Raw genomic sequence first — 14,933 nt, 5'->3', positions numbered from 1 at the left:
GCGTGATCCCTTGCTGGGCCCCATGTCCCCAGTGATGCTAATCTGGGCCATGCAACAGGACCAGCCACAGTACCCCCTCCAAGGATCCCCTTTCTCTTTCTGAATCAGAAACCAAAATCATTAGAGCAAAGAAAGGTCTAGCAAGAGCTGCCAGACAGAACCACAAACCTATTAGCCCAGTCGCTGATTGTGCGAGTACAAGGTTAGGGCTTTGATTGCTTAAACCAGGGCACACAGACTGTTTCTCTGACCCAAGTTGTGTATTTCTGCTGCAGCTTGGTTTTAAAAGCTTTTAATGTAGAGGCACTTTGTGGCTCACAGTCCCATGGGCTAATAGCCATAGGTAGCTGTGCACTAAGCTATTTTACATGAGGAAGTTGTGAGCTTCCAAATACAAGTATCCCATAGCCTTAATATAGAGGATACGACCTGTTTTCTGCTGCCTTGATTGTAAGAATCTGAGGTTCAAATTGTTTCTTATGTTATCCTTTTTCAGTTGTTGCCATGGCAAAACCCCAGAGAGGAAGGGGGGTGGGGGTGTACCAAACCACTAGAACATCAACTTTTCTCTGAGATTGATCAAAAGATAGATTCAGGTCCTCAGTCTCACGTAGGTGCCTGCATGGAAGTAACCTCACACGTATAAGCAGCTCTGGAGAGCACAGCCCGCACAACTACTTATAGAGCCAGTTATTCGAGCTGGGGATCAATGTGCATCAGGAATGGGATAGGGAGACAGAGCAAATGTATTTATATCTTTATTCAGGTAACAGTTTCCTTTTTCTGTACTTCACCTGCTGCTCTTTGGGATGTTTTCCAGGTTGTATCAAGTGAATTTCGATGTTCCCACTTGTGAAGGCAAGCACCGAGAAAAGCTCTCCTTGATAGGGGACTTCTCCTCTTCGGCAGAGTTCTTTGTCACCATTGCAGTCTTTGCCTTCCTCTACTCCCTGGCTGCCACCGTGGTTTATATCTTCTTCCAGAACAAGTACCGTGAAAACAACAGAGGGCCTCTAATTGTAAGTGTGCATTTGCAGCGTTTTCAGATGTAGGTCTTAATCTCTTGCTTTTTTGGTGGTTAAGGCTGTGGCACGGTCTGGGATATCCAAGTGGTCCAATGCCCAATGCATCTCTGTATTCCCCTGCTTCGATATCTTAATGGTGATTTAAACTTTTAGCCTCAAGGGTAACAGAGACTATATACAGGTGGAGTATAGTCCCAATCCCATATGTACGTGTGGGATTCCCTGCTTCTCTCCCACTGCCTGCAGTGATGATGTTCACACAAAGAATGAGGATGTAGCTGGGTGGTTGGAGGATCAGGGTCTGAGCCATGTCTGGGACAGCAGAGCTTCATTGGTGGGGAAAAACTGGAAGAGGAGATCTTTGGCATCATCCTAGCAGACAAATGAAACCACACCCTTGACCAGAGCCTAGCCAGGGAGATTGCTTATTGCTAATTACTGCTGGGTTCAGCCAAATGATTTTGCTTTGGACAATTATGAGGCTAGTTTTTCAGTATTACCCTAGGCTCCCAGCACTTTTGAGTCTCCACTGGTTTATGAGGCTCCTCACTTTCCAGTTATCATTTTATACATCCATCAAGCTGTGGCTGTTTGTGCCTTTATTTTTCTTTTTACTGATTCCTGAAGGCCTGTGATAAAAAGTGCTCCTGTGCATTCATTTTCTCATAAATCAAGACTGTAAAGGCAGTGGGAGCTATTTTGTTCCAGGTGTCTGCTACCTGTCAGCACATCACGCTCCGTGATAAACCCCTTGGCCTTGCTAGGCTGCTAAGGGCTGTGTGCTGATCCTCCCCTGTGCTGAAGTTGGGTCAGGTGTCTGCATCTGCGGGCTGTAGGGCTGCATCACGCTTTCCCTTCCACGGGCAACCCTCTCCTCCATAAACTGCAAGGATTTCCTCTCCCTTACGCTAAGCTAGAGGAAATATTTCTCTGAAGTCTTGATGTGAAGAGAGCCATTCAAAGGGGAGGTGGGGGAGTTGAGCAGGGATTGATGTAAGGAAAGAGTGAGTTGTGGATTTCAGAAAAACGTAAAGTTTATGACTGACGGAAACCGGATATTTGGCTGAGACTTGTGCCTTAAGTGACTGAAAGCCAACAATAAAGAGCATCAGGAAAATATAACAGAAAGGAAAATAAATCACCAATGCAGAAGGGCTGTACCTGTTAAAGGAAATAACTACAGTAACAGTAAGCAGAAGATTAAACTCTAGGTAGGTAAACTTAGCATCGTGGAGTTTTGAGGGAAAGATTTTCCTACTGCAAGACATGAGTTGTTTTAATTAAGTTTGCATAATTCAAAACCGATTAATTGTTACAGAAGGAAAAATTCTCATTCCACATCAAAGGAAATGAATCCTCTTCATCTGGGGGTTGTTGGGACCTTTCCTCTCTCCCTAGAAAATCATGAGGAAAGGAGGGGAGCTCTTCACATAGGAGAGGTAGAAGAGGCAAGATAAAGGGGTCCCTACAGAAACACAGAATAAATAAAGTGCCTTGTTTCTGCTTGGTTCAGTTGATATCAAGTAATATCTCATTTCAAACTGTCTCATCAAAGAATTAGTTGCAGAGATCTGACATTTTAGTTTTCTTGCAGAAAATAATTCTTTCTTCTGACCAACCACGCTGTCCTGTGTAGCAACAGAAAAAGGAAAGAAAAAATAATACTAGTATGTCAGATCATGATGTGGCTGTTTGCTGTTGCTCAGGACTTCCCTGAATCAGCTGCTGCAGTCATGTTTGTCACAGGATGCATGGTACAATCCGCTACAGCATTAATGTGGCATTGATTTGCTTTGTTCTGTGTAATGGATTGTAATTGAATCTACAGGTTAAATTTAACCGGTGTCTGTTACCAAAGCCTCTGTTTGCAATTTCCCAGTCTTTAAACCAAGCCTAAATTACCTCATTTGTTTAGAACATAAAGATGCTTCTGAGCCTGTCCTACAGCAAAAGCAGCTCCTGCCAGTGAGTGGTGTTGGGAAGTGGCTGAAGGTTATGCTCAGCTTACACCTGCCAGGAGGGGAGTCCCATCTGCCCCAGCCACACAAACCAGCATCTCCTTTGCACTTCCAGCTCTGTGTTGGGTATTTTTAGGGGAAAAAAAACCCAAACCTTTCTCACCTGGCCCCCATCCTTGCTGGTCTCCCCGGAGGCTGCCCAGTGCAATGATTGCAGCACCACAGCCTGACTGGGACAGGGTGTGGGTTCTACTGTGCAGTGGAGATGTAGGAAAAATGCAGAGCCCCAGGCAGAGAAAAAGCATGCAGCTGTAGCCAGGAGGAATTCAAGGGTAACTCAGAGTGAAAACCAGCTTCCCATGGCTGCAGGGCTCACCTGAAGGATGCAACATATTGTGCAAAGGACGCAGGTGACACATCCTCCAGCTCCAGGCAGATGCTACACTGAGCTGGCATACCCAGCAAGATCACACATATATCAGATCAGATGTGTGAGTATGTCTCATCCCCGAGGTTGTTCCTCACAAAGAAAAATGCTGCAGAAATCCCACGTGCTTTGTGCACGCCTGAGTCCAGCCAGCAGTCACTCAGCACGTGTTGGTGCCGGTGGCAGGGCAGTCCTTGCTCCTTCCTCGTCACCGTGTGTCAGGCGGGGTTTCCAGAGTACCAGTCTTTTGCCTCTTAGTGTAGAGTTAGAAGATCATGGTTTCATCTGTCCTTGCTTCTGATGCAGTGCCTGATCACAATCCCGTATTTAAAACCATTCCCATTTTAAGCCTTGTACTTCCTCTTGGCTTGATATCTGCTCAGTCTGGGGTGACATCTGCCTTTAAGTGGCACCCTCTCAGAGCTGGCTGCCTTTCCTCCTGACAAATATTCAGGATTTTAAAAAGGGGCATAGCAGGAGAAGTGGGGAGAGGGGGGAAAAACCCTTTCACTTGAAATTTTAAGATATTTTTTTCAAAAACCCTTGCACAGGCAGTCAGAGCACCATCAATGCATTACCAACTAGCAGTGGCCTGACTGGATGCAGAAAATATGATTATAGAGAATTTAATGACCACTAAGTCACAAGAAACTTGCAGAGAAAATTTGTCACAAGTGTTTCAAGTTTATCTGGTTTATACAGATATAGGGAAACCCAACTCAGCAAAGCATCACTTTAACTGTAGAAAAATATTTTAATGTTCAGTGTGAAGTGAGACATCATAGCAAGGAAATATTTCCAGTAGGAGAAGCCGTTAACTCCTTCCATGGCAGTTTGGACGGCACAGGCATGTTTTATTCACTCTGCAGTGAGCCATGTCTGTTGCTAACATTGCCTGTCAGGTTTTGGGGATAAAAGTCTTCCTTTCGGTCACACAGGGCCCCAGTTGTGTTACTCGTCTGCGACGGAGGTGGGAGTCACCCCTTCCCACGGGGCTATCAGCATCGAGCCCTTGCCATGTGTGCCCTCTGTTTGTCTCAATGGCTCCATGGAGAGATCGTTCAGGGGGGTTCATACTAGATACATACACCTAAGAGAGGAGCTTGGATTCCCAGTTCCTAAAGGAAGAAGGAGGCAGCAGTCTACCTGGGATTAAATACCTAATAGATATGTGCCATGTGTTTCTGAGCTCTGCAAATGGCAGCTGTGATTTTAATTTCATTGCAAACTCTCACCCGATGCACGTGTGCAGCGAGGAGCTGGGGGGGCTCGCCTCAGCGGTTACAAGTGCAAGCCAGTTTCTCAGATGACTGATTAGTGCTCAAGAGCCAGAAACATCTTTAAAGAAATTGATTGGAGACGGTGAATTAGATTTTAAAGAATGTGATGTACAAAATCTCACCAGTTTTCAGTATATCTGCATCACTAAGCCTAACCTAAGCTGATTTCCACTTGTGTAATGCCACGTACCCTGGGGAGGCTTTGCTGGTTTGCAGGGAGGGCAGAGATGACCTGCACCCTGGGAATACCACCCCAAGGACCTCTGCCTTGATGCCCTGTTTCAGATTTATATATATGCAGCTGCTTGCAAGCAGAGAGTAACCAACTCAGCAGTTAGTCCTGGGCTGAGGTTTTAGGGGATCAGGAGTAGGCACTTCCATTTATCTCTGGAGTGGGAACATAAATGAAAGAAGTCACAGTACATGTGTATCAGTACCCATCACCCAGACTTTTAACTTTTCCCATAGTTTCTATACCCTATATATATTTCATTTAAAATCTCACACCCTGACAACTCTGTCTCTGTGTGCCTTCAAGTTTGTCTTTGGGAAGTTATAGATTGACCATGAAAAACCACATGCATTCATGTATAAATGTAAGTCTCTTTATTAGTATTCCAATCAATTAATATAAAAACTTAAAATTATTTAGTCAAGAAAAGTGACTGGTGTAGCCCTGAAAGGAGATATTTCATTTTTATGGTGATTACTTGATAATCTCATTCTTACAGTGCATAAAGATGCTTACATGTAAGATGATGAGATCTTTGGTTTGCATCTGGAGTCCTGTGAATAATCACATTAAGCAGAAAGGCCTTTGGTTCTTTACATGTGTGGCGGACCCAGTGAGTTAAGTACACTCCTAGTCTGCTCTTGGGAGATGTCTTTGATTAAACATGTTTTGTTTCTTCCCCTTTGTCCTGCTTTCTAAAAAATAGATAGGAAAAGAATGAAGAGCCATCTGTAAAAACAAAGACTGAATCCTTTGCAATTAAAAAATGAAATTATGAATAACCTGAATAATTATTTGCATTTCAAAGAGCTGTTTCAGCCCGCTTTTGCCATCTCCTTTTTGAAACACAAGCCACAGTGACCTTGCTGTACCCACTGGTGCCTCCCAAAGGGTTCTCCATGTCCCTGCCAGAACCAAGCTCGCAAGGCCATACACCATTGCGAGAAGTGTGTAATTCTTTTAAAGCTTCATTATGCAGAAAATCTGGGGTGGGACCTTGTTCAAACAAAAAAAGAGCTAAAATGCCATCATAGGAGGGCGTTCGCTGCCTGCAGCGACCTGCTGTTGGCCACCTTCCCGGGCTGGGGCTATGGCTCTCGCTGGGGTGGTTCTTGAATTTTTAGGTCACTTGTGACTGTGAAAGCAAATCCCCTGAGCAGTTTGCCCTGGCTGGAGTAAAGAAACCTCCCTCTGCTCCTGCGTGGCTGTGCCTGAAACCTGTTGGTAGTGCTGCTGGGCTAGACAGGCTCTGGCTGGGAAGGTTTATAGGCTTTGGCATTTGGGGATTTGCTCCCTTGTATGCTGTGAATGGAGGAAAGGGTTTTGTCAAATGAAAAGGTTTTGTAGCATGAACATTAGTGGATGGAAATGTTTGTGGAGAGGCACTGAAAGCCCTGTGTAGAAGCCAGTTACGGGGCCAGCAGCTGTGGTTCAGCAAGGGAGGAGAGAGCGCAAGCATGGCAAGGGTGCCAGGTGCCCTGCGGCCAGGCTGGAGCTGAGGTTTTGCATGTCTTCAAACATAACAGCCCAGGGCTGTTGTGCCAAACTTGGACCATGTTGGCTGGGAGGGAGAGCAGGGCATGGAGAGCGTGCAGGGACATGTGTGTTACAGGCCTCCGGGGGTTGCTGAAGCCACCGACCAGCTCAGGGCAGGCGAAATGTGTCCCTTTCTGAGCGAACAAGCAGCTTCTGCAGCTGCCTTTAGCTGGGTGAGATTGTGCTGGGGGACCCAAAACTCTGCTTGGGAGACTTAAGCGACTGCCCCCTCCCAAGACGGGCATTTTGCAAAAGCTAGTAGCTTGATAGCAAGGAGAAATGTTTCAGTTACCATGAAAAGAAAAGGCACATTCACAGTTCTATTCTAAAACATATAATATATAAAATTGTTCCAAGTAGGCATTTTTGGCAAACTCAGTTATAGCAAGTTTCAACTTGAAAAAGGCAGCAAGATATTTTTTTTGTGTGTGTTACATATACTTCAGGCCCTTAAAAACTCCCTCCTTGGATATTCAGCATATTTTAGATCTTGTTTTCTGCTTTCTCCTACATGTTCCTATTTTGCCTCCTTCCCAAAGGCACCTGTAGGCAGACCAAAGTATCTCAGCTGAGATCTGAGAAAGAAACTTTGCAATTAGGAGTACAGTGTAAGCATACAACAATACACACTGAAGAGATCTATAGACACCATTTCAAGAGAGCAACTACAAAAATTACTTTGTACCAAAGGAAAAAAAAAAATCACCCATGCTATGGAGATATTAAACATTCAAATGTAAGATTTGTTTTAGTATGCAGGCACTCTGGCTTTAATTACCAAGGAGAAATTCCCCAGATAGACATTAAGCTACAGAACAGCTTAGCTTGAAATTCACTTTTATTTTCAGCATGTCATTATCTTGTAACTCTGTTCCACCCAGAGCTGTGAAAATGTTCAGCCAGAAATCCAAACCCACTTGAAAACAAGAGAGGTTCAAGTTCCAGCCAAAGCTGAAGGTTAGCAAAGATTCAAATGAAATAGGAAGACACAAGTTTGCTCTAGTCATGCAGAGGGGATGGAACAAATCCTTCAAGGGCCCGAGTCTGGCCATGTAGCCTTGGTGAGAGCACCCACTGAAAAATTCCTCATGTCTCATTAGCCTTTCTGTCCTGTCTTCCTGACAAGCTGTTGGCCTTGTAACATGTTTCTGGGAGCAGTCATGATCTCCAGCTGGTGGAGGGGTTTGGGTAGGTTCTTCCCCAAGTCCTGCTGTGCAGTCTTTCCCTTTTGGCTCGGCGCATTTCTTGCATCCAGCCAGACTTTACATGTTTTGGGAGTTCCTGTATAAAAGGCCTGATCCCAGCCCCTCGGGAGCATGGACCCTTTCCCCAAGGCTCTCATTTGCTCTCAGATAGGATTTGCTCTCTGCATTAGAGGTAGAGAGGGCAGGATCGGGCAGGGTTAGGCTTGTGCGGACACCCTGGTGCAGGAGAGCAGAGGAAGCCAGCAGAAGGCTGGAGGATGGAGTGAGATGGAGAAGACCAGACCTGAGAAATAACATTAAATACTTGGTCTCTTTAGGACCAGCCCCTCAGTTGGACAGTGCTATTGGATGTTCCTAGCAGTACTTTATAGCCTAAGACACAAGCTAATAGCAGTTAGAGTGAGGGACTCATGCAGACTGCAGAGTTGTGCAAATGCCTCACCAACATGGGGTCAGGATCTGAGAGCCCGACAGCAGGTCTGAACCCCTGCCGCTTTCACCTGCTTGAAGAACTTTGCTCACTTTTAGAACTTCCCTCTTTTTAGCAAGCTTAAACTCCTACATTGTGTTAGTTTTGGTCAATTTGTCTCTGCTTCAAATTTCTACCTGCTGTTATGCATTTATTTTATTGTTATTGCCAATGCACTGATTGCAGAGCTTGATTTAGCTTGCGAAGCCTAATAGTGTAGTAGCATTGAGAGAGAATTGCTTGTCATTTTAAAAATGTATTCCCCAAAACTCTGGTGTGTCCCTGTCTATTATGTCAATCAGTACCTACATGGGGGCTTGGCATCCAGGTAGATAACATGTCAAGCCTCATAGCAAATAAAGAGCATATCCCATTATATGTGAATATCTCAGTGAATATCTGGTGTTTCTACCAGCTGGAATTTTTAGGAAATGTTTGCAATTGAACTGTTGCCTCTAGGAGTCCATTTCTCATTCAGTTACTGCTAGGCCATATAAGACAGTAATTTCTTTTGCTGGAAATCTCCCTGAGAAGAAAAATTACTCTGGGCTGTATGCCTCTGCCTACCCAGAGTGTCTCTGGGTGTTAAGATAGTTGTCAGCTTCTGGGATTCACACTCTTCAAGAAGGCCCATTTGGCCAGCGTGAAGGGAGGTCAGAGGAGCTCAAAGCTCGGCAGCAGACACAGGCTGCAGAAAACAAATTGTGGCACTGTTAAAAGAGAAGGATGTATCCTTTGGGAAAGCACCCAAGCACAGTTAATTTAATCCCATCTGCGTGAACGGAGAAATCCTTTGTTCATGGCTCACTTGTGCAGCTGGTTTATTGACTGGTGCACCTTCCATCGTGGAAGGAGCTCACGTCCTCTGTCCCTGCGGTGCTGCGGAGAGCACCTTCCCCAAATGTCAGCTGTGCTTGTAAAAGAGGAGAACGATGTTTCCCAGGGATTACTTATTTCTTTGGATAGCAACCTGGAAATGCTGTGTTCTTAATGACCATTTTCTCTTCCTTCCATGTGCACCTTTGCTTTGTAAGGGGGAAGGGGAAGCAGCCCCCAGGGGAGGTGGGATATCAAGACGCAGCGATGCAGTTAGTGGTATGTTAGACTTTGGCACCTCTACCATCTGTTGTGGGCTGACAGATGGAATGAAATATGACAGCAGAAAGGCTCTTCTGTTTTAGCAAGACACAAGAAAGCTTGAAGAATCACACCTCCTCCCTCCTTTCCCCCCAAACCCACACAACAACAGTGTCACTTGGCCACTTGTTCTGGCTAAGACAAGGAGAAGTTTATGCCTGTGCGTGCTCCTGAGAGTCTTCCGAGGGAAAAGCGAGCAGAGTGGTTCAGAGCAGAGCTGCTCGGAGGCGCTGGATCCTGGAGGGACCGCCACCTCTTCTCCCCTCTTCACGTAGATGGGAATTAGGAGCAAATGTTTTACTGGGACAGAGAGGAGCTGAGGAGTCTCTGTGCTTGGCAAGTCTTGCTGTTTATTTGTTCACTCGTGATAATTAGCGGCTGTACGGCTCGTGCAGAGCAGGGACGTTTGGCCTTACCTGTAGCTGGTGAGAAAACTCCTCAGCTGGTAGTTGAGGATTAGCCAGTTTCAGGTTCTCCCTGAGATGCTGCCATAGATGGAAAAGCTTCCTATCGGAAACCCACCCTGGCTGTCTGTAGGAGTGTGTGGGGCAAGAGCCAGCCCTCAGGAGGCCCCAGCTCCTTTCCAGGCTCCTATATTCTTTTAACTTATCCCACTTCATCAGCCAGGTGCCATGAATGGCCAGATTTCCGAGGCAGCTTAGGATCCTGGGTACCAGCCTCATGCTTGTAGGAATCTGGCCTCAGGGTTGGAAATGCAAATGGCAGCTGAAGGGCTCTGCCCCATTAGGCACGTCAAGCACTTCTGATAATTAGCTCTGTAGGTGATGATAGTAATGACAACCTTCCACGAAATAACAAGCTCTTGGTTTTTTTCTCCTCTGACATAAGCTTCCAGTTTTCTAGTACTTTAAAATATGTTTTTTCTTCTCAATGGACACACCAGTATAATGCTTCTAACTAATTTGTCTTTTAGGATTTCATTGTGACAGTGGTCTTCTCATTCTTGTGGCTAGTGGGCTCATCTGCTTGGGCTAAAGGACTGTCAGATGTAAAGATTGCAACCGACCCAGACGAAGTGCTATTGCTGATGTCTGCCTGCAAACAGCAGTCCAACAAATGCTTGCCTGTTCGCAGCCCTGTTATGTCAAGCCTCAACACTTCGGTTGTAAGTGACTTTACTACATTTCACCCTTACCTTGCAAACGTATTTTCATTTCTTTTACCCATGTATTGACCTAAATCAGCTGGTGTAAACCAGTTAGCTGAAATTATTTAATTGGAAGTAAAATCTTGCTGCAGGGAAAGGCAGTGTGACTCACATCAGGTCTCTGCCGTGGAGCAGCAGCGGGATGAGCGTGCAGGGTTGGGACGGGAAGAAAGCAAAGTGTCTGTCCAAGTGCATTGGTTGGCATCTCTGCTTTTAACTTGCTCACCACAATGCTTTTGAAAAAAGCTCTGTGCACTCCTTTAGGAAGAAAAGGTTTTGTGCCTTGCAGATTCCTTTAAAAATCAGAACATTAAATTGGTCTTCAGAATGTCTAAAAACAACAAAAAAATGCTTTAGGCCAGTGGAGCAGTTAATTTCTCCCTCTTTAAATATTTTCTTTCAATTTTGTCTTTCCACAGTTTCTTTAAACTAGATTATGTTTTCAAACAAAAGAAATATTTTGGCCTAAAAACTCAACTTTTTTTGGAAACAAAAAGGAAAACAGACATGTTGTGAACTACAGCTAAGGGAGGTGAATTTGGGAATTTGCTCCAAAGCTGAGAAAATTTTCCAGCAGGTTTTGGGAGAAGGATGGACTAGGAGCAGCTTTGACTTCTCCCAGGACAGTGCAGCGTCCAAAACATTAGGCTGGGCTGTGAGACCATGGCTGCCAGATGATGAGCTCCTTTTCTCCCCACCCAGGTCTTTGGCTTCTTGAACTTTATCCTCTGGGCAGGCAACATTTGGTTTGTGTTTAAAGAGACGGGCTGGCATTCCTCAGGCCAGCGGCACCCTCCAGACACCATGGAGAAGCAGTCCAGCAGCTACAACCAAGGTGGCTACAACCAAGACAGCTACGGGCCAGCTGGTGGCTACAACCAGCCGGGCTCCTACGGCCAGGTGGGTGAATACGGCCAGTCCCAGAGCTACGGCCAGAGCGGGCCGACCTCCTTCGCTAATCAAATTTAGGGTTCACACAGCACGAGCTCTTGCATCCCTCACACATACAGAGTCTAACAGGTCTCAAGTTTCAGTGGCACCAGGTTTCTAAGGGTTTTACACAAATTAATACTACAACACGCTGTGTAATGTCAATTGAAGATCTAAGCCTACCTCCTGAGACAGATGGGAGGTGGCCGGAGGGCTGGAGGTGGCCTTTTTTTCCCTGACTAGCCAGATACAGGGAATGTGCTCATCGCAGGTGGTGACCTGGAGTCAGTGTTGTAGTATGTCGTAGAGATAACTTTATGGTAGTTTTGTATGTGTTAAGATGGTAGAAGCATTTTGTAGCCTCAAGTCTGTAGTATTTAATATGCATAATATAACTGACTTTCCTTCTGCATTTTGGTGAAAAACAAAAGTGTTTTACTATTATTTCTACGGATTATTCTGTATATCCATGCATGTAACATGGCACCTAAATTTTCAAAACTGCCTGTCTGTGACTTTTCAGAACATTTGTTTTGGTTATACCTTTTTGTTTCAGAAGATTTTGCTATTATTTTAGTTAACTGAGTAATCCATAATTTAGTGCATGGATAAGCAGTTTCATACTACCAAATGTCTGGACTGTGTAAATGGAACTTCTCAACTTCTGCCACTACATTTTGTTAAATGTGTGTTTAAAAGAAGTATGCATCTTTTATATATTTTGCAGAGTTGAATATATGGCTTACCCAAGTTCTGAATGCTTTGTAACTGAAATGTTTTTCTTTCAAATGGCATTCAGTAGTATATATGGTACCTGACCAATGTTTATTCCATTTAACTCAGCTAAGTATTCATTCTATAAATCACTATTTCTATGGATGTTTTGTGAATCTTTTAATGTGAGCTGTGGAAAATAAGGACCAAGTAACTGTGTTCTATGTTTACAAAGGTATTTATTTAACTATGATAACAGAGGTGCAGATATCAGTATACAAAACCATGTGAAAATGCCCTGTTTCTTAATACAGCAAAACATGAAAACCGCATGTATTGTTGTGACCTTACAAAACATAACTATTCCTTTATACCCGCTTGTAATAAGAAAACCTTTCCATTCGTGCTCTTTCAAGATTGTTAGAAATCCCTCTGTTCTGTTGCTGCTCTGAGCGCTAGCTTGGTGCTACTGGAGAATGTAACTGGATTGACCAAATAACCCAGGCTCAGAGGAGCTCATCTTAAAATAGCCAGAGCCAGACTTGTAGCCCATTTGGATTTCTCCCTTGGGAAATGCAGCCCTTCCTCACTACAGTGTGTGGGACACGTTGACACAAATGAAAGCCTGAAGCACAATATACTAATCAAAACTGATCATCTGCATTTCTAAATCAAAGTGTATCGATATATAATCTTATTGTATGAGCTGTAATGTTGAAAGCATCTTAGCTTAAAACAGCTTAGTCTCTTCTATGATTGTTGTAACCAGTTTATGGCTACTCGGTGGATGAATCTATATTGTGATATCTATTTGACCCTAATAAAGTTATTGCATACAATGCATGTTTTCAGAGTACGTTAATACTAAAATGTCACTGCAAAATAACTAAGAAGAAAACTGTTAAAGGTAAATAATTATTCCTGTGCTTGACCTTATTGGTCATATTCTTATTGTTTTCCAACGTTTTTGAGGATTGTTTTAATGTACAGTGGAGTATGACACTTCTACAGACATTTGTCATTAAAGGTCAGTATCACAAGTTTTAAAAAAAAATTAAAACTGTGCAATTTAATACCTGCCTGCCTCTTTACCTCTATTTCCACCTGTCAGTAGGACTAGCCCAGTACTGTGCTGTCTCAGTTCTGTGGATTGCTGGAAAGTCATGTTTGAGCAGTAGAGAGGACAAACTGGAATATCTAAATGTCCTGGTATTCCAAATGAGAGCAAAATAGAATTTATTGGGTCAAGGAAAAGTTTTATTTCAGCTTTTAGTTCTTTTGCTTTTTGTTTTGTTTTTTGTTTTTTTTTTTTTAGTTTGCAAATAGTTAGGCAAGCCAGGAGAAAGTAAAATCTGTGTGTGTAGCACGGGATGCAAGGGGTGGGGATGGGATATATGCTTTTGATGCCCCCTCCCACATAGTCATACTTTTTTTTTTTTAACCCACTTTGTATTGGTTGATCAGGAATATCCCAAGTTGGGTCATCAAAGCCTTTCCACTAGAAATAGATAGAGGTTTTTTAGTCAACTAGCTTTCTCTTCATCAACTTTTCCACCTAGATCAGTAAAGTCCCATTTCCAAACTTTTCTATCCAATGCTGAGGGTAAGAAACTTGAGTTTTGCTGAAGTTCATTCCTGCATTTCAAAGAAGCTGAAATTCTTGTGTAACCATGTGAGCACAGGAACTGCAGCTTTCAAGCCCTCAGGAGTGACACCCCTGGAGAAAGGGCAGTTTCTAATACAAGACTGGGGACAGAATTAAGATGATGACTTACTTTGGGTATTATTTGCAGAACTCTAAATCTAAGATTTCCTCATGAAGGGCAGAGCTGGTAGAAGAGTTGGCAAAAGTAGTGAAAGGGGCGCGAGTTTTCATGAAAGACTCGCCCTTTGCTTTACCCAGTTGGCCAGACATTCACAGGTACGTTAGGTCCTTGCTGCCACACAGAACAGTTGAGCTGGTTGCTATCCTTTGGGGACTATAGTCTTCACTGTGAATTAGGAGGCATGAAAAACCTCTTCATCTATAGCTTCTCAGATTAATATAGTATGGCAGCAGCAAAAGAGAAAACAAAAATGATGCATGCGCTTGTCTCTCTTATATAAGAAAATGTATCTGAATGTTTCCTCCGTGTTCCTTTGGATTCAACTCTTATCACACCCTTTGGCAATTGTTGAGAAATTTGAAGTTTATTTGAACTGGGAATAGTGACTGTTTAGCAAAGTGTTGAGCAGCAAGATGGAAAAGGCTGTATTTGGTGTTTCCTGGGTTTAAGACAAATAGCTAAGTAAACTCGAGCATCCTCTGTGAAACTGCTGCTAGCAGAATGATTGCTTGCCTACTTCATCATTCTTCATCTACCAGTTCATCTACCTACTTCATCTGCCAGTTAGTTAAATAACTAGGTCAGCCTGGGAAAAAACATGTTCCTTGATCTTCTGTGCTGTCCCTCCTGTTTTCCCATGTGTTTCTCTTTATAGCCCATTTCTCAGCTACCCGAGATGGGAACGTGTTTGCATTATCAAGGGTTGAGCTGTGGAGGAGAGGCAGGTACCTCTGCGAGTGTGGCAGGGGAGGTGGGAGCACAGGACTTTCTCTCCAGGTGCCTCAGAGGCCAAGGAATGGACATGCTTAGGCACAATTCTAGGGTTGCCCCATTGCTCTGGACTGGGGAGGGGATGCACTTTGCAAAGCTGCAGCATCATCCCCTCCGTGGAGAGGGCTGGAGGGGGAAGGGAGCACCACTGTGGGTACCCAGTGGCTCTGCAGCCTGCTTTGCTCCCTGCCCAGCACAACAGGGAGGCAAGGATGAATTTAGCTACAAATCCAGCCCACAGGACTGTGCCCCTGC

At 44.2% G+C, this 14,933-nt stretch overlaps 1 protein-coding gene across 2 annotated transcripts in view; it reads left to right on the top strand.

Moving 5' to 3' along the window:
* Positions 1–12,920, top strand: part of SYNPR (synaptoporin) — a 112,831-nt gene extending 99,911 nt beyond the window's left edge. For both annotated transcript variants that reach the window (XM_064453570.1, XM_064453571.1), the window contains 3 exons: positions 821–1,019; positions 10,204–10,395; positions 11,140–12,920. In XM_064453570.1, the coding sequence (XP_064309640.1) occupies positions 821–1,019; positions 10,204–10,395; positions 11,140–11,406 (658 nt within the window). In that variant the 3' untranslated portion in view covers positions 11,407–12,920. The remainder of the gene's footprint in view (positions 1–820; positions 1,020–10,203; positions 10,396–11,139) is intronic.
* The last annotated feature ends 2,013 nt before the right edge of the window (positions 12,921–14,933 follow it).

The sequence above is a fragment of the Phalacrocorax carbo genome, chromosome 6 (genome assembly GCF_963921805.1).
Source record: "Phalacrocorax carbo chromosome 6, bPhaCar2.1, whole genome shotgun sequence".
Lineage (NCBI taxonomy): Eukaryota > Metazoa > Chordata > Aves > Suliformes > Phalacrocoracidae > Phalacrocorax > Phalacrocorax carbo.
Note: the sequence above shows the minus strand (reverse complement) of the source record. Positions and strands in the feature narration are given on the sequence as shown.